This window comes from Crassostrea angulata, chromosome 10, assembly GCF_025612915.1.
Source record: "Crassostrea angulata isolate pt1a10 chromosome 10, ASM2561291v2, whole genome shotgun sequence".
In the NCBI taxonomy this organism is placed as follows: Eukaryota; Metazoa; Mollusca; class Bivalvia; order Ostreida; family Ostreidae; genus Magallana; species Magallana angulata.
The window spans coordinates 35,410,780-35,431,683 of record NC_069120.1 but is presented as its reverse complement, the minus strand read 5'-3'; the positions used below and the strand labels follow the sequence as shown (position 1 = coordinate 35,431,683).

The 20,904-nt window shown below is 34.3% G+C and overlaps 1 protein-coding gene across 2 annotated transcripts in view; it reads right to left on the bottom strand.

The window, feature by feature from the left end:
- Positions 1 to 6,847: 6,847 nt before the first annotated feature.
- Positions 6,848 to 20,904, bottom strand: part of LOC128166596 (sperm-tail PG-rich repeat-containing protein 2-like) — a 30,825-nt gene continuing 16,768 nt past the window's right edge. For both annotated transcript variants that reach the window (XM_052831870.1, XM_052831869.1), the window contains exons 11-12: positions 15,726 to 15,841; positions 6,848 to 7,394 (exon numbers count right to left, since the gene is read on the bottom strand). In XM_052831870.1, coding sequence (XP_052687830.1) covers positions 7,260 to 7,394; positions 15,726 to 15,841 — 251 coding nt within the window. In that variant the 3' untranslated portion in view covers positions 6,848 to 7,259. The remainder of the gene's footprint in view (positions 7,395 to 15,725; positions 15,842 to 20,904) is intronic.

The following is a 20,904-nucleotide window of genomic DNA, read 5'->3' as shown; positions in this document are numbered from 1 at the left end:
ACCACATAGATCATTTTATGAAACTAACACAATCGATACATCAAAAAAAGTGTCAAACTTTTTATAGGTGTTGAATTTCTAAAAATGTCAGCCAAAGGGAATATATGCTAATATATTTATGCAAGTTTCTCCAGGAAACGTATATTTCCGATAAATCTACAATTCTATGTAGATTTTCAGAAATTAACCAGTTATAAAAATATGTACCCAAGGCCAATTAATATAGTTCTAAAGTTACATTTATATGCATGCACCGTTTATTAGATTACGGCATGTGATATTTATCGCTTTTCTGAAATAGGTGAATATTTCATGTGGGTTGAAATGAAAAAAGCAGAATTTGGAAACAAACATTGACATATTTACAGGACAATCTGGAAGACAGTTTCCTATGCCTAGCAACAGAGAAATTTCGGGTGGTCGGACATACATTGATGATGTTTTAATTGGCTGACAATCATTTAGCTATTTGTTCCGATGGTGGCCAGAATTAGTGTTACTGCGACCGGGCACGTGAGAGTTAACACACACAATAAAGAAAAGTTTTACAATAAGTGCTAAGCTTACATAATAGATTACACTGTATATGAGTATCATTTCATATTTGGTCTTGGATTCAAAGGCAACAGGCTCTACATATATACTAAAAATTGAATCTTGCAACAGTCGTAATCTTTGGATGCATCACTCTATAGCTGGGTCATCTGGAATTCTACATGCATTAGAGATCGATTTTTTAAATTGATATTATGATACGTATCCCTTAAAATATTAATTTACGGTGAAATGTAAAAACCTTTCGCAGTCAATAGCTTTTTTCTCACTTGTATATGAGATGTGAATTCAGCCCTTGATTAATATCAACTATATTTTCAAAATACTTTGTAAAACATTATAAATGTCATATCATGTAAAAATTAATGGGATATCTTTTTTGGGGTGAGGTTGGGGTGGGGGTTAATCATTGTGACTCAAGTCCAACTGTGGTGTTTTGAACTTGCCCTGCGTGAAAAATGTCTGGTGTTCGAGTCTGTGACGTGACGTGACAGTTCCTATACCTTATCTAAATTCCATGGGATCCCGAGTTTATTAAAGATTAACAAGTTTTCAGTCAAAATTTTAAAAGGCTTGAAGCCAAAATGAGAATTTGCTAATATTCACATTTCATAATTTTCGTCAGCTATTCAAACAATCTCGGCCAGCTAAAATCAAATGCATCTAAAGTTAGACATATAAAGACTAATTGAAACGTGGTCAAATGTCACGAAAAATGTTGGCTCAAGATTGAGACATTCTGGTAAATTGGACCAATTTCATACGAAATATCATTTGACCAATTGATAGTGCTATGTGTTTATGTTGAGGCGATTTGAGAGCAATCGTTGGTTCCTTGATTTTTGGCCGAGGACTTAGCGCACACACGTATTCAACCTCCTCCAAAACGCCAAGATTACCCTGCTTGTCGATTGATTGTCAAATGATTAATTCTAACCCAGCAACAGTAAGGTAATATATACTAAACCATTAATTGCCGAACGCATTTTTCTCCATAATGCCGTATCTACTGCTACCAAAAAAGATAATGCCTCTCATTGGAAATAAATCAGAATTAAATACCATTCAGTATCGATTCGTTGTTTGGTGCAATGTTTACCCCTTGTACAGATTTCATTGTACCCTGATCTTATCTAACTTTGTCCATTTGTCCGCCATCTTAATAAATCAATCGAAAGGGTTCCCCTAAATGATAATGGTGACTCATTACGTCAGTTCATTATCAAATTTGAATTTAAAACGGAAAATCTTATCTTAAACTTCTGGTTAAGGCAGGAAATGTATTAAATAGAAACAAGCCTTTTATAGTCAGCTTGTCTTATGGTTTCGTTGCAACAGTCCCTATTGTTGAAACCCAAAAGGGTTTAGTATCCAACTAGTTAAAGGCTTCAATATAGTCATCTACACAGTACTAGCTTCAAACATGTATTTATTAGCTGGCAACAATTTTCGTGGTTTTATTAAATGTACGCAAATTCGCGAATAAAGGCCCTATCAGTATACATATAAGTTCTATAGTCAGGGACATCTTAATTCGATGTATATTTGATTTCGCGGATCGATTCAACACCGAAATCCACAAAATTTTAGTATCCAACAAATATTGTTTGAATTGCAGAATTATTAAAAAAATCTTTACAAATAACGTATTAATAAATCTATCTTTCTGTTATAAAATGATTTTAACTTTAGGCCCCAAACAACACCTTACTCCTCCCAATAAATCCCTTGCAGCTTGCAAAGACTGGTATATGTCTCAATATGTTTTCAACTGCGCCAAAAAATACTATTCTTTTAAATTAGATTGCATTGTTGCATTGACTTCCCCTTTTTCAAGCCAAGGTATCGATATAATCACATGGTGCAGCCATATTGAGCAGCGTCTTGACCAAATACGAAACAATATTGCCCACCAGGGACGATAGAGAAAAATGAGGGTTGCATGCACTAATGACTTCTCTATAATAAGATTAATTATCACTCTGAAGTAGGAAAAAATTAACGAAGGGCATTGCTATTGTATTCACTTGCAGCTTAGAACAGTTAGGACACAGAGATGTCAGCTTCCGATCGATCCACGTGACATGACCTGCCAATTTTCATTTGCGGGCGGATGTCATAATGGCGGATTTTCGATTATTTCACAATGGCTGTCATTAAAGCCATCAACCTCTCGAATAATGACCCCAGAAATATAGAAAGGTGACAATATATGGTTCATATGGATATTCAATGTCATAATTTGTTATGTAATGACCTAATGTTGGTAGGTTTTGTCCTTATGCCATATTTGAATTCTAACAATACAGTCACGCATTATGGCAAGCCCTTATGCATATATTTTTATTGTTAAAATTAAAAATATATCAGAAGGACCATAAACTATGATATTACTATGCATTGCGTATGCTATAGGCTGTATCTACATTAAAACACCTCCTGCTATTCCTGTACATGATATACCATTTCCTCGCTCAATAATAAACAGTGAGAGTCTTCAATTTAGTGTTATCAATAAATTAACGGGAGACACAGTTTAACACACCCCCCCCCCCCCTAAAAATAAGAGAGAACAAGTCAAAACGATAATACTTCCAAATGTTTTTGGCTCGTTTTCTGAGTTTGACGCAATTTATAGGTGTAAAACATGTATAGTTGTTATCTTATAGATTTTATATCCATCAATTAGTACGAGTACCATGAACCAACTTAGTATGCATTAAAAAAAAATATTTATTTTTCAGAGAGGAATTTTTTTCTCTTTTTTTGGGGGGGGGGGGGGGTAGGTTGTTTGGGAACACAATGAATGCAACGTGTTTTTAGATTGAGTCCATTGGGTAATTGTGACTATATATGCCATTTATAAGCCATTTAAATGATTCTGATAACGTTCGGAAGTAAAAGGATCTTGTTTTTTAACGTAAAGATATCATACATTTTTCATATACAGACACAAAAAAATGGACAATTTTGGTTTTGCTTGTAACTGGGGCTTTCCGATACGTTTGAAAACGGTGAAAAAGTCCTCCAGAGATTCCGAATGTCTTGATATTTCATAAGCAACTGAATAATATAGCAAGTCCCACAAAAGCGTAGGTTGAAATCCAAAACGTAGATATGGTATGGTATTAAAATGTTCTATCAGAACCCAGGACACCATTTGTTCTTGTAGATGTGATAAAAGAAATCTCGAATTCCGCACACAGGAGAAATCTTTTAAAAGTAGGAATAACAAATATGGAAAAAGGAAACCAAACCATCGGTCAAAAAGATATTGATACAAATATTCTTTACCATTGATCTAATTCAATGTACAATTGATATATATTAAACGTTATCAGTTTACATCCATTTTCAATTTTTATTCCATAGCAAAATCCTCACGACCATTTATCCCTGACCCAGTTTCTAGTAACAGAATAGGGACAGACTGACTCTCTCTCTCTCTCTCTCTCCTCTCTCTCTCTCTCCTCTCTCTCTCTCTCTCTCTCTCTCTCTCTCTCTCTCTCTCTCTCTCTCTCATATTGGTGCTAATTGGTGGTCTGTGATCTTTTTGCTTTCAGTTCCACCTTTCGCACAATAATTCATTCTTCCAACAAATCTGAAAGAATGTCGTTATCCCGACGATCTGTTTAAAAGTATTCTAATTTCAATTAGAGAAACACTCTATCCCGTTGAATGAAAACACACTAAGAGTGTCTTCTAACATTGTGTCTTTGTTCCTCGGATATAGATGATCATGATAGACCGTTTTCTTCTATTTTTCAATTAACAGCCGAGGTGTTTTGTTTCAAGAGAAACGATTTAAGGCGGTACAAAAAATCTCAGCCTATACCTACAACCGAAATACTTGGCCTAGAAATCGAACACCACCTTCCTTGCACAGACGGGAATTCGATATGTCGACTAAATCTGCTTTGAAAACGTAACGAGAACCCGTTTACCACACCTTCTCGTATCGTATTTTACAAACCCAATACACTCTGTATACCCGGTTTACATGTCTTCAAAATCTAGGTTCATAACAAAATAGCCACGAGCGTTTCTGAACAATTTTATAGATATATAATTGACGAAAAAGATGTTGATCGTTGTCTTGGAAGTTGACATCCTTATCATAATCCAAGACCATGTCAATATAATAGTTGTGCAAAAAATAGATATGCTTATCAAGAAAACCATAAGCTTGTAAAGTTCAAATTATGATGTAATGTATGAAGTTCTATCAAGAGACGGGAAACTCGTGCTGCTTTTTAGCAGACGACCGACGGAGCTGGAGGCACGATCGAGGGTAAACAATGACGTAATCAACATGGCCGTGGAGACGGTCTGACCGAGGGCTCGTGAATGACGCCATACTGTGGACAAATTGAAACACACACAGATCCATCACGTTCATAATTGATAAATTAACAGACGATTACTAGCCTCTTTGATCGAGGAGTCTGCAATCGTGTTCAACCCTTGCCAAAACCCGAGGAGAATTTCCAGACGCCTGCATTCCTCCCGAACTTCTCGTTTGGCATTTTCAAAAGAGGGGGAGATACAAATGCATATTCCCTGAATCACAAATTTTCAGATATATGCAGAAAAACCACCTATTGAACTATTTGACTTAATTCGTTAAGGGGAATTCTATCAGCCATCGAAGGAATCGTGTCTCCGCAAAGTCAGCATTTGTTTGCAGTTACTTGGGCTGCATAATTACAAACTTTCTCTGAGAATACTTAAAACAAATCTTCAAATAATCAGCGAAATGGTGTTTAACACTCAATGAAAGTTAAAATCTGACCATTAAACCGGCCGTCTGCCGAGCATAACTTTTATCAATCTGGACATTGCAAAGGCATCTGCTAGCCTGTAATGGACATCATGCGATAAGATCTCTGGCAGATATAGATACGGAAAAGTTCAAACTGACCGAAAGAGGGTCTAATTGTATGTCATTTGCTTAAAAACCCGCTAATTAATGACATTTCTAATTAATCACCAACAAGATCCCATCCCTTATCTATTTTTACTGGGTATTTATGATTCATAGAAAATCGGAGCAAATCCGTTAGATACTTTTCTACAAGCATTTTCCAGACGACACGTTTTAAAACACACAGGTGGAGAATAAAAAGAAAAGGGTTTATTTTGCTTTGGGAGGTTGTATCATAAATAGACTAGAAATTTGACCACTAATAAAATTGGATATTGGTTGAAAGATAAGCCATTTGTCATGCATAATTTTGTTTCTCCCAAAACAAGACCAAGCCCTCGAGTCCTTTCTTCTTTCAAGATCCAAAACCTGATAACCAGGTCCAATAAAACTGCCTATAATAGATCTGTTGTCATTGAATAACTAGATAATTTTGGTCTATGTCAATTATCTGATCTGATACTATCTCTAACATCAACATGGCGAATTTGTCAAGGCCTTCATAAAAACCCACAGTCCAATTTGTCTCCCAAATTTTCAGCTGGGCTTTTCTTTCTGTTTCCTTCAGGTTTTACAGAGCCTACAATTAAATCTGATATTCCATTCAGGTAATTTTGCTCAGTGGTATGGGTTTGAATCATGATACTGTAATTAGTGGGACCACTTCAAGCATTTATAATTCCACCAAAGATTTATAATAACCTTAAATATTTAAATGCAATTTGAAAATAATTTCCCCAAAAATAAAATGACAGAGTTGAAATTTATGATCGATTGAAAATTATAATTATATGCATTTAGTTATGTAATGATGAAAACTTTTCAAGTTATGTATACAAAATCTATAAACTCATGACCTCGGCCCATTGCAGGAAGTTGAGAATGCATCATCAGAGGTTTGGGGCTGAGTGTTACCTATACTTGTTTGAAAAAAATAATCCACCCCCTCTAGACTCAGGCACGTAGCATCAGGGGGGGCCAGGGGGGGCCTGGCCCCCCCACTTTTTCTCGCAGCAACAAATTTTTTAAAATTTACATATACAAAATGGAATTATCATTGAGTTGGCCCCCCCCCCCCCCCCACTTTTTTGGGAGTATGTAAAAAAATGATATGAAAATAAGGAAATGAGTAGTGAAATTGAAGTTATATAGTAACCCCCCCCCCCCCCCCCCCCCCCCCCCCCCCCCCCCCCACGGATTAGGATTTTGAAGATTTTGGGAAACATAACATTTTCCTTTTTTTTTTTTTTTTTTTTTTTTGCTTGTCAAGATTTTTTGGATGAGTCTGGCCCCCCCACTTTGAAAAACGATGCTACGTGCCTGAGACTGTATGTGGTATATTAAAGTAAAAGAGAAATGAATTCAAACTATGATTTTTTAAAATTTGTTTATTGTAAAACATACAATATACACAGAAAGACTGACTGCTTCATATGTATACAAAGTTTATCACAGTGTTATCATATAAAAGGAACAAGAATCATATAATACACAAATAGATTAGCTACATGTATACAAAATAAAACCAAAGCAAAGGCTCTGATATGTGGACGGTTTAAAACTTTTCCTTTAAATATTAAAAATTGAAATCGAAAATAAAAGTGGAAAAAAAGCATCACATACATTATCACAAAATTATAAATATTTTCAAATATGTATGAATTAGCTCTTATACACATTTAAATTCAGGTTAAAAACATCTTTCAGGTATTTCATAGCCGTGTTTTGTTACAACCTCTCTGATTGGTCCATTTTATTCTTCAATATAATACTTTTTTGTTCACACACCCAATAGGAATGCATGCTTTGTAGATGTGCCCATGTGTTGAGACATGTCCAGCTGGGGAGCTATGGGGTTGTTTAAGGTGGCATTAAATGTTCCCTTCAGAACAGTATCCTGTACCAAGGGAGAGAACTGAAACAAAAAAAAATTGCAAAATGTATTAACAATTTCCCCCAAATCACACAACGTGAAATTAGCTTCAGTTTATTGAGCATATGGTACCCAAATTTCAGTTCTAGTCAACAAAAGGTTGAACATTGCCCCCTGAACTACTTTTGATATTACATTACCAACAATGAATTATAGCTACAAGATTGCTTTTATCTGTTCAAAATACCTTAAATTAAATGTAAGCAAACAGAAAGGGCCAACTATATATCATGCTGCATTGTCAGTAAATAAAGACTTGAATCTACCCATGAGTCACAAAATGACATGCCAATTTATTCCCATTTTCTGCACAATGCACACCTGCCCAACTCTCTATTTTATCTCAAGTATTTTACATTTAAACAAGCCAGGTCCTATCTGTCATTCGAAAAACAAATAATCCAGAATAAATTTTTTTCACATTATGCAAGGTTATCAATCACTTGGAGTTGACATTGCGCTCTTGTGGTGGAGAGGTCTAACATGCATTTCTCCTTGTCTATGCAGTGTCCCAGACTGATCTTGTTCAGACTAAATTGTAAATCAGAACTCAAATGACAGGTAAGAATGAAGAGAAAAGAAAACGTTCTAATATGGCGGGATAGTACCGTATATTAATATCTCTCCTTCACTCCCCCCCCCCCCCAACCTAAAGTAAAAAATTTACAAGAAGCTAATCAGTGATAAATAATAAGGTCCGAAGAGGGTCACCTTGTCTCAACACCTGCTGAATGCTAAAAACACTTCTGTCTCGATTACACTTCAACACAAATCAAATGGGATTTAAATTGTAGGGTGTTTTTTCTTGAGTTAGAATATGCGGCCATTATATCCATAATAAGGGAGATAATTACACAGCATACTTCGTGTTTACAGATTTTTATTTTTGCCGAGTTAATCAATGACACCGGTGACAAAGAGCTATTTTGGCTCGGCACAATGAGGCACCACTAAACGGTAGCTTCCACTCATGCATAGATGCAGGGAACATGCAATCTAGTGCCGCCTCAGATTACCTTAATGGACACATGGGTATTGTGAGGGTAAAGAATGGAAAGTCAATTGAATTAGCTGAAATCTAAGAGTCAAGATTCCAGTTGAATCTAGACATCTCCTTAACTGAAGTGGGATTGCCAAGAGTGAATTTTCATCTTGTGGAAAAAAAGGGAGAAATATTAGGTCAATTACATAATTGAACAACAAGCTCTTATGTTTAAATATAAATTGACTGCCCTCACCTTTTTTGATAAAACTGTTTAATTTTGGTTCAACTTTTTCAACACATTTTCAATTTGAATATAATCTACTGTCAATACAAGTCATACATTAAAACTGAAAAACTTCTCAATCAAGCAGATTAGATCTGAAGCCCAAGTTTTCTGACAAATACAAATTTGATAAGCTCTGACATAAGGAAAGACTGGCAATAAAACTGAATTATCAGGTGAAGATAGGCGAATTCTTGTGCAGACATATTGATGGTCAGGCATTTCACCAGGGTCCGTGAGCATGTCCCTTGAACACAGATAATGGGGAAACAGAAGTTGATAGTGATTATCCCCACCATAGAGAGTTTCTAGAGTATGGAATATAAGTACATGTTTGAGCTATAATAGAGAGAAGGGGGAAAAATTAAGTTAACATGAATGAAGAGAGGAATTTAGGAATGATTTAACAATTAGGAGGCACTTGAAGATATGGAACATCGTTTGAATACAATTAGGTTTGAAAGTGGAAGTACTGGGCATAAGAAAAAACTTGGGTTTTTTGCTGTAGTTTGTTTAGGGAGTGTTGAAAGCAGGTAGATATTTTGATTTTAGTCCCCTCCTAAAAAATAAAATAAAAATGAAATAAAAAATAAAACCGAAACCAAATTACACCAGAGTAACACCAGATACAGTGCAAAAGACATATCTACAAACAGACGTGCAACAGAAGAATATCTATGAATAGACAGCAACTTTAAGTGAACCGAGAGTATTTTTTTCTATTATATCCAAAACATCTGTGACTTCCAATTTATTACAGTCAAATCTTGTTGGCGAATGACAGTAATTCTTTCTTGTTGTCAGTTCACATCTGAGGCTGTGCGACTGCCTATTATGTATAATCTTCACATTTTATTAAGTGCGAGGCTGTTATTTTCACCCATCTAGTTAAGGAATGACTTTTATTATTCAACATGAATCGTAAAGCAGATTTTTTCTAATCAGGCCAGTAAAATAAGTCATTTTTTTGCCTCTCTGGCAAGGGCTTATCATCGGAGTAATCAAATTAAACAGAAAACAAGCATACCAAAGATCACCAATAAATATTGCAGATTGGACCGGAGGAAGAAAAAAAAATAAAAGTGCTTATCTATTCGGTATTCAGGCAAGGGGTCATAGCAAGTTTTATTGCATAGGAAAAGTTCAGCAGCAGCCATAGACCAAAGACATTCCTAGAAACCTTCAAAAAAATCAATTAGAGAAATTTTGTGACACGTTAAATTAAGTTTTTTAACTAACTGCACATGTGGAGGGATCATTAGGGTAGGAACCATTAGGCAAGACCCAAACAGAAAAGTTCTTTTCATTTCAACTTGCTTTCACCTGATTAGAAGAAAAATAAATATCATGCAAATTAACTTCACTTGGCTTGGTGATAAGAGGGAGAAAGAAATACAGTATCACACTTTTTTAATTATGAACATAAATCACCAATCTAAGTTGGAACCTGCTATAAACGCAACATAAATTCGTGCACTGCGTACAGCGATGACAACTTTCTTCAAAGGAAGTCCCTGTCTTTTCTCCAGAATATACATCACGCTGAAGTTTGTTTACGTCTCTGAAACCCTTTCTCAGATTTTGACGATTCACTCATTTTGGAAGCTTATGTGATGTGAATGTTCTTCTTCAAAAAGTTATCTTTACTGCAATGCTCAAATTGTCAACTGCTTATCAAATCAAAGGGTCAGCAGCCCTAACAAATAAATTTTACACAAAAAAAAAATCTTCCTTTTTTTAAGATCATGAGAAAATTCTGGAAATGTAAAGGGTTCTCCAGTGCATCTTGTTCTGTTTATGAAAGCCAGTTATGAATTGTTTTGTGAAGTGGAAGTCTGAAGTCCCTTGTAACCAATTTAACATAAATATGGCTTTGAATGAGCAACCAAATTAACCCTTCCCCCTTTCTTAGTCACTACATTCAAATGCCAATATAAATGAATTCAGAAAAAAAAAGATTTATTATTACATAAAGTCAAGGGTATAGCTAATTTTATATCCAATCTGATCCAGAGTACTGTTTAAATAATCCCCTCCCCCTTATAAAAAAACCAAAAAATTAGACCGAGACTGGTAAGTTTGAAATAAAAAAAAAATAAAAAGGAGGGAAAACTTTAATAAACATAGAATCATGCATGCTGACGACACAAATTTTATTGCTCACTATAATCAGGAAATGCTGAGATGCCGATAAAAAAATGTATTAAATATTTACAATGAAATCTATAAATCTCATTGTGTGAAGACTTCCAAGTCCCCCGATTAAGTCTAAAACAACAAAAATTAACCTGTCAGCTTTCTCGTATTATCGGCATCAATACTAGTTACAGAGGCATGTAATTGGCATTCATTACCTTTCACGAGGTGCGTGCACAGAAAATAAGAAAGGAAGTAGGGACCAGCAATGCTTTAAACACTGCATTGTTTCAATTGTTTTTAACCGAAGACCTTACACAGAAAAAAAATGTGTTATCAAAATTTTATCGTTGAATTATTGCTTTTATAAAACATCGACCTATGAGGATGAAGAAAAAAAAATCAGGCAAAAATCCTCGTCAGTGACAATTTAATTGACATGATTGAGCCATTCGTTTCCGTTGACAACCTACTTTTTAAAGGGTTATAAACTCGAAATGACGACAAGATGATTGTTTATCTTCAAATATAAAAGAATTCTGAAAGCAGAAAATTATATTTGTTATTGAAACTAATAACAATGAAAACTGAATAAAAGAAATCCTGATCCCAGTGATAACGTCTGATGAAGTCAGTGAATTTCTGATTAATGATAATCACCGTTTAATTCCCAAAAGGACTTCCCCTTAGCAGTCATTTTCATCTAAGTTAAGTGTGGCTTAGGGGATAAAATCCTGAATCATTGATTTGAAAATATAATTTCTGACAAACACTTTTTCTCTCCTCCAAATCATTCTCTCCTAGCAGAGAAAGTAATTTTACAGAGGTTACCTTTATTGCCCTCCAAGTGAAATGGGATTATAGATATAAAATTTTGTTTCTGAGTGAAAAATCACATGAATATGAAAATCTGCAACAGTTTTATAATTTTTCTGTTACTAGACTGCATTTTCATTTTACATTTGATTTCAAAGACAGGATGGGGAGAAGAGTTACTCGGGCTCCTTTTATTTTCATTATAAAACCCGCCCAAGCGGATTGGAATCCACACTCAAATTCACATAAACGACAAAAAACGAAAACTTTTATTCGATTGATACACAATACAAGCTTTGAAAAGAAGCTGTTTGGGTCTAGAAAAACATAATTATAAATCTATGAAGCATGGCTAGTCTATATGACAGAAGTTTTGCGACTGCATACAGAGATTGGGAGATTCCTATCGGCTTTCATGTTATTTTCTGTGATTTGGCCGTGGGCAATTAAATTATGATATCTCCCTTTTTTCTATTTGGTAAATACTTCTTTCTTTCTTTTTAATCAAAAGGCCTGTACCACAGCCAAAATAAAAAAAATAAAAAAAGTCTGCCGTAATCTTTTTATCTTGGGTTATGGGATTGTGCTCAAAGCTTCACTGGTACAACTTACCTAATGTAAAGGAATAGGGAGACAAATTGGAGTCGTGATAGGGGGGTGACTCTTGGTTCATGCATAATTAAACCTATTTATTGGAGGAAAAAGGGAAAAAGAAAATTCAACACAAAAAAGAAAGAAAGAAATTGCAAAGAGAATCTAAAAGATTATGCATTATGAGATGGGAGTAAGGGATTGCTGCCCAGACAAAAACTATTTTGTTTCCTTTTATTCAATTACACTGTCTTATTGGATTCATGCCTCCAACAAAGTTTTGAAATAATAAACCTGTATTTAGATCTACAAAAGGGATCAATTTCTGCTGTAGTTAACTTTATAAAAATCTTTTAGATATAGATCCATATGAAAATTGTGGTCAAATATCTTATGTCATGTGTGCCATAAATAAAAGCTTATAGGTATATAGATTGTGAAACAGTAAAGTTTTCACAAAAGTTCTGTTTAATTCTTATCACTTTCTATTGAATCTGCATACCCACTGCAAATTATAAAAAAAATTGAGCATAAAGAATGATATTTAGAAAATTAAAATCCTTAACCATTAACAAGTGCATTAATTCAGTTTGCCTTGCTCTTGAGAAAAAAGAAAAATAGGAAGATCTTTCAAGAAGTTTCACTTAATCAATATATGTCTTCAGATAAAGTTCACACTTGTGTAGGTTTATTGTGACATTGATGCAAGTGCCTGGTTAACCTTTGCGGACGTTTTAGGGGCTTGCAGCCATAAAGCAGGTGGATTTGCGTGACGTTGCGCCTCCCTGCTTAACTGTTGTCGAAAACCAGAAAAAAAAGAGTATAAAACCTGGCGATGCTGAAGGGTATGGTCTCCGCATTGATCCAATTCTCAATGGAAGATCAAGTAATTGCATCTTATTTTAATCAACTCTTACGTAAGGTGTCAACTGATGATCAATGCTCAACAATCCATAGGCACATGTCATGAGGCACTGCAAACTAATCCTCTTGTAAGAGAATATGCTATCGTATTTGCATATTCAATCAAATCCTTTATACAGAATTTTTCAGTTGGTATGGATTTTTATTCTGATGATGTATGGTGCATATGCAGCAGTTACCAAATATAAAAACCATTTGATCAAAACCATTCCTGTAAAATTATAGAAACTATGATTCCGCAACAGGAAAAAAAAAAAGTGCAAATCATATCGTTAGATTAGAATTTTGTTCAGAGTTCAGTGCTGGGTGAAAATTAAGGTTGGTTTTCTATTTTTTTTTTTTTTTCCATTTTTCTCCTAGCTTCCTCCTCTCTCAAGGATTTGATGGAATGATATATTTCGGCGATGAAGCAGAGAGCTCAAAGCCATGAATTAATTGTCTTTGAAATGACACGATTGTTTTAATCTTGTATTTTAGCCATTATAAGTGTTCCATCATTGTCACTGTTTTCTACAAAGTACGCTTCCTCTATATGTCGTATTTTCCTGATTGTTTCGCTAGGGTCGTTAACATTATTGGAAATGTCCTCCAAGCATCAGCATTCTCCAACAGTTTATCACAATTTATGTAAATTTTCGGATCCTTGTGCTGCAATTTTTGTGCACGTTCTTGCCGAGTTAACCAGATTATGGGAAATAAGTGCAAAACATTTCAAAGATCATGACATAAAAAAACATATTGCCTATTTCAAAGCAACAGACCATAGGATCTACATAGGCTTTCTTTTCTTTGAGATCAAGGGACAAAATTAACATATAAATTTATCTTTATTAAGTATAGATTTTTACACAGACTTTAAATTGTAATTTTATCTCATAATGATTAAGCTTAATAACCAATTTTCTTAAATTCAAAGTAAATCATTTCCCTATTTAATCCATAAATAGCTCTTATTTGCCATGATAAAGAGAATTAATGGTTTTTTCTCCTGCAAAATGTTTCTAAAAAGTGCTGACATGCTTGAACAGATGGTTTAAGAATTATAATCCTTATGACATTCGGCCTGCATGAATTTCAGAGATTGCAAAAAAATTTTTTTTTTTTTTTTTTAGATTTTAAAAATTCTTGAACAAATCGCATCACCTTCGCAGAGGGGTTTTTGCAAGACATGAAACATGTTAACCAAGAGGGGAGTTGACATGTTTATTGGTGGATTCTGTTCCCTGCATATCACAAGATTAAAACAAGTTGGAGCAAATTTGGGAGAACACAACAATTGTGCAAAGCATTAAAACCCTTGGTGATAAACATTTCTACTCAAAATCTTTTTTTTAAAAACGGATGTTACTCAAAATTCTAAAAAGGGGTGCAAACTTGGCAGTTATTTTCTGCAATGTACACAGCTCTTTTCGACCATTTTATGAGACTTGGAACATAATGTCTTGGTGAGAATTTAATGTTACGAGGAGGGTGGAGTTATTTTCTTCATCAAACTTGTTGATAAAAACCTATCCGACAGTATTTATAGTTTTTTAACACTATATTTTTGGGGAGATTTGTCCTAAATACACAAGTGTGTCTAAGTATTTTAACCGCAGATAAAAATTAACATCCTAATCTTAGATTCCTTTCCAAGATGACCCGTTAGCTGTTTCAAAGTTCCAGACAAAGAATGCAAAGGTTGACAAATAACATTAATCCATGCACAGACAAATGCATTTAAGGTTACAGTATTGTAAACCTATTCTTTTGATGCAAGCATGGCCATAAAGTTAAAGACAGGGGATAATTACAGGTAAGAAACTGCAATTAACAAGTTTAATTAATTAGGCATTGTACCTATACAGCTTAATTGTTGCCTTTAAGCTGGTACCTGAACATAAAAAGTCAAACCTCATTATCTCGGTGAGACTGATAAAAAACTTCCAGTTATCTGAGGATTTCAAGATATAGAGGTTAAAATAGACTTTATGAAACCATGGTTGAGACTGCCATCTTATTTCAATATTTATATTATATTCAAGATAGAGATTTAAAAAAAAAAGAGGTACATTAGAAGCAATGAGTTACTCAAATTTCATATATATTCAAATCACATCTTCTCCAACTGGTATCTATTAAACTACAAAGATGAACAAATTTTTATACCGACCATGAAATTTGACCTGGTATGAATAAATTATTTTTTTTTTATCCCCACCTCCCTTTTACAAAATATGCACCAATTTTTTTCAATACAAGAGAGACGAAAAAATCCATCTTTAACCTTACCAAAGAAATAGCTTGTAATTAGAGACTATAAACCAATAATCTCTGGCTTTTATTATGTATTGTACATCTATATATTGTAAAAGCAGTAATATTTGTTGAGAATTTAATTTCGTTCTTTTCGTTGGCAGTTTTAATCAACGAAATTAAATCCATGACGATTCTTTAACCCAAGTATTAAAGAATACAGAGTCGATATGTGATACATTTTAGAGATTACGTGACGAAATTAAATGCAACAAAATTTCCATTCGTTTAAAAAAAAACGAAATTTTGACCCAACAAAAATATGTGCTTCTACAGTATTTACCTCATAGGATCCTGGTCCAGGTCCTTCTGACTTGAGGTCCTTAAAACGTTTGTCCTTGGTGACCATTAGTCCTCCCTTCCTGGCAAGTCCCTCCTTTGAGTCATATGCTCCTGGGCCTATAGGATTAAAGTATCAGACGATTATACAAAATACAATAGTGGTATACATTTCAGGGCTAAAGATAATCTTTTGTAACATCTATTTATCATAAAAAACATATGCATTCACATTTTACAAACATGTAAGTAATTATTTTTCATTAATAAGTTTTCAACAAAATCTGTATTGTGGTTTGAAGGTATAATAAGAGAATCACACTGCTAAAATATCTTCTTTCACCTTTTCTTTCTCTATTTATTCTAGAAACACACACACAACCCTCTCTCTCTCTCTCTCTCTCTCTCTCTCTCTCTCTCTCTCTCTCTCTCTCTCTCTCTCTCTCTCTCCAACATGATTGAATTTTGAACCTGTTGAACGAATTTTTCAACTGATGATAAAAACTCTATAAAATATTGTCCTGCGAGCTCAGTAATGTCCTATGCTCGCCTATTATACTGTCTCTCATCATTTATCTTACCCAGTTCTGACAAGTAGATTTATGAAGACTTTTTCCATTGCACCATGTGCCAAATCAATTTATTTTTGGTAAGCCTACACTAAATTAATTTGGGATATGAGGTTTTTATGGAGCCCCATCTTCCACACTGAATTAAGAAGTCTCGAAACCTTTCGGCTTTAGGACTTTTTTTTATGGACATAACAAATTCCTGTTTTTGTTCAACGAGGTATTTATTTATGAGCGTCTTTATAAATACATATCTAATTCCACTTCGTAGGGTGAAAATAATTACTATTTTTGCAAAGAAATATCTGGTTTTATTTGCTGAAATCAAAAATGCACAAGTCACGGTGCCACCATTTTTCTTTTTACTTAATCCCTGTTTTCTGAATGAGGCTTTGCAGGAAAGTGTGAAACAAGTTAGAGTTTGCACTATTTTTTGGGGAGAATGAAATGAGTTAACACTTCGGAACAAGAAACACATTCAGACATAGGATGCTTCTAGGTGAATAGATGCAGTATCAAGTTCAGCATATGACATTTTTACAAATGTGTTAACACTTTAAAGCCAAAATACAAGAATAGTATAAATCTCCATCTTATTAAAGAAAGGGGGGTATTTATTATACATTGGGAGGAACAGGATGCAATGATGGCATCTAAGTTACAATGTGATTCATGCATTAACATGATTCTGGAGATATTGAATCAGTCAGATACTGCATGTAAGCAATTACTCTAGGATGGGGAAACAAGCTCACAATCACCGCTACAGCCCTCTGTATCTTACCCTGACCCCCGTGACCTCAAACCCCACCCCCCCATAACAGGATCTGCCATGATGAAAGGCAAGATAAAAGCATGTTCACATTTCTCACAAAGTCTACAGGTGAAATTACTTAGCCAAGATAATCGTTTGATTAGCAAACAGAATTGTTTCTTTGCTGGGGAAATTAATGGGTCTTTCAATATACCTACCAATTGTTCAGGGCCGACTGATAGATAGAAGAAATGGGGGTTGCCATAAAAACATGCCTGTTGACCTTGCCTGTTGCTAAGGAAATGTATGGTGTATGTTTATCCAAACAAATTAAAGATAAGGTCACATGATGCTAATCAAGATAAGGTTTCAATTTTTTTTTTTGGGGGGGGGGGTTGAAATGTACTGGTATTATGTTAATTAAATGGTTTTGCATTAGCAACCTTGACATTTATTAATTATGCTATAGTTCTGAAAAAAAAATCTCTGCAAAGTCCAGTGAACCAAATTCAATGACTCTATATGCAACAAAAAAGAATCTTGATCTAAACATTCACTGGGCTTCAGGCAAAGTCACTAAAATAATTTCAAGAGATACCTCTTGTCCCATATGTTCTGTTGAAATAACAACAGATTTATATGTCATAACAACTGCTTTAATCAAAACTAATGATTTCAAATTACCATACATAAATATTCCTGTTGGAACTATAAATGAACTTCAGCAATAAGGTTGACCCAGGAGAGAAAGAGAAAAAAAATCCTTTTTGTTGTTTTAATTAACTCTTTAATGTTGAAAAGTCTTTGAATACATTCAGGTTACATGCATGGATGTGAATTTGAAATAGAATTTTGAAGGAACTACTGATGGCACATCCTTTGAACTGAATGGTAAATGAATTTCAAAATATTTTGCTAATTTTGATGCAATTGTTTTCAAGACTATGGAAACAGTTAGAGGTAATGTGTCCTAAAAAATAAATATAGGTTATGGTTACAACGAACTTCTAACTTTCTATTTAAAAAAAAAAAAAAAAGTTCTATTTCTTTCTGATGTCAATTCTTTTCTTCTCTTGCCATTCCAATCATTCAACACCAATAAGTTTTAATTACCCCGACCCCAATTCGAAATTGTACACAATTTGTAGACAAGACCTCGTGAGCTTTGACAGAAATTCCGCAAAAAGAAAAATTACGCAGGACAGAAGTGGTTTGATGCTGAACAGAGGAACTCTCTCCGCTATGAAATAATGCACAAGTGCCGTCTCAGCCATGTTCCTCGTTAATTTCAAAGCGGCCATGTAATTTGGTTCATGTAATTTTCGAGATGGGGGTTTTGTTAACTCAAACACAGAACCAAGGAAGATGAAGAATAATCTGAAATTGGCCGCTCCTCTCCTTCTATTTGCGGTGGGTTTCAGGTTTTATTTGGCTTGACATGAACAATAGCTTGAGAGTAAATTGTTTGTCTGCCAAAGCAGTTTACCCAGTCCTGTAACACTTCAGATTTTACAGAAGTTTCAAAGAGCCTGTGCCAGATCTAAAAAACGTTTGGTCTAATAACTCGCCATGTTCGTTTTTGAGAATAAAGATGCCGAGCAATTATTGCTTTAATCAGTCCTCAAGTTGTTTTCTATCCAAGAGGTTATAATGAAAAGTTCAAAAATATTTTCCGAAATTACAAGTGTTTACGCCATTTTTTATGACAGCAAAGAAATTGCTCTATGATTAACACACAGAATGAGAGGCTCCAAGACTACATGAATTCTAGTTGGTGGAAATTTATTGTGCTCTAAAACATAATTGGACATCTTGGAACATATGCTAATCTAATAATTGAGATAAAACGGGGTTAATCTGGAACAAGACTTGTGACATCTTTCCTGATAACGGATATATATCTGGCAAATAATTGTAAAACTTGTACCGTTAAATTGTAAAAAATAGCTACCACTGGCCATTCTGATGGTTATCGACTAAAAAATTGCCACTTTTATTTCTTTCAAAAGTCCTTTAATCCCGATGAAATATCTGTAACCCAATGATAAACCTTGTCTCCCATCTTTCACTTCAAAAAGTTAGTGTACTCTTCCCCCCAATTTACGATATAAGAAATAAATCTTGAGTAACCCTTGTTCTATAACTCGACAAGGGCTGGAAAATCTCAAACGTTGGGCACTACTACCTTAAATATATGCTTATACAGTGAGATATTGGAGTTAGTGTGTGTCTTCTGTCAGCATGCAAAACAGAGTAAAACAAAACAGGCATCTGGGCTACTTATCCCACCCAGATAAGCCCTCTCAGAAGAAATAGGCTGTCAAATTTTTCAGCTCATTCCAGCAGCCATAATTAATGGTCATTAGGAAAGTGGCACAGAGATACTAAAGGGAGGGGGGAAATAAAAAAAAAATGCATTACAATGTATATCCAAAATACTGGACTTGTGAGTGAATTTGCTAATGACGAAAGCGGCCAGAGAGACCATTATGAGAAAGACTATATGCTCAATCTTGAACATGAAAGGGCTTTTAGTCATAATTTGTGCAATGCTCATCAAGAAGTCTTTGGGTCTGCAGTCATACCAACAAAGCCGTTAATTTGCGGAGAACAGGGCTTGATCGAGGTCATTCATAGAAATTATTACTCAACGGTGTTTGATCAAGGTCGATTCTATAAAGCAATCATTCCATTTTCATAGGAATATTAATATTTGTATTTAACTTTTATTTGGGGTTTAATCAAGCTTTAAGAGACTTGAGTTTCAAACAGTTATGATCCTTTCCATGTTGACACTAATGTGCCAAATTGATTTCTACTGCAACACTCTTTTTTTTCGTATTTGCCAATTTATTACGATTACTCATTTTAAAGAAATTATCTCAGCAATGGAATATTGTGTTCCGTTGATAAAAACAATGAAAAATTATTTTTACCCGCAAAATGCATGTTTATACACTGCATTTGAGATAATTATTTTTGATCCGAAAAATATTTACGATCCTCTGTCACAATATGGCTGAAATAATCGCTGATAAGACCTGATTTATGCAGAATGATTCCACGTTCGACTAACAAAATATTGTTCACGTGCAGAATAATATGCAACTTGCATCCTAGCAAACCCTGAAATCCTTGCATTTACTCTACTTCTTTTTTTATTTCTAATTTTTTTTTTTTTTTAAAGCTGGTAAAAGAGAGATAGGTTTCAAGAATATTAATGTGAAATGTCACATGGCCTGAGAGATGCTAATAAAATATGTACATAAATGACCTCCAGGTATGACCCCAGTGGTAGGATATCTCACCTTTGACCTTGAACAACACTAAATGCTGTAAAAAGCCCCTTGAGATACATGCTGTGAAGGGAAAAGACAAATAAGCTGCAACATAATTAAATCTTATGACAAACAACATACTGCTCTCTAAAACTTTAGGGAATCCATAACTTATTGCTTAAGTGTAAGTTCCCAGAATATCCTTTTAATTCCTTTAATTATTCAATTTCTTTAATACATGTAATTCTTATTAACATTTTTTTTTCTTATTTACTGTCAGAAATCAAATTAAAAAAACAAGTGACCAGTAAATGAAAATAGACTGCAGGTGAAAAAACCTGAAAATAATTTTGTGCCCACAACATGCAGGCACAATGAATTTACCGTAAATCAAATAATACAATAGCTGTAATTCTACTGATATATACTCTTTGATTAATAATACAATTTTTCAAAGGGTGTTTTCTTTCTTTTAGCATCTTTTAGCATCTACCTGCATGAACTAATATTTGTAAGATTATGTTTTCAGACCTTTAAGTTGTAAATAAACTTTCAATTCTTTGTGAAACAATTGTGCTGCAG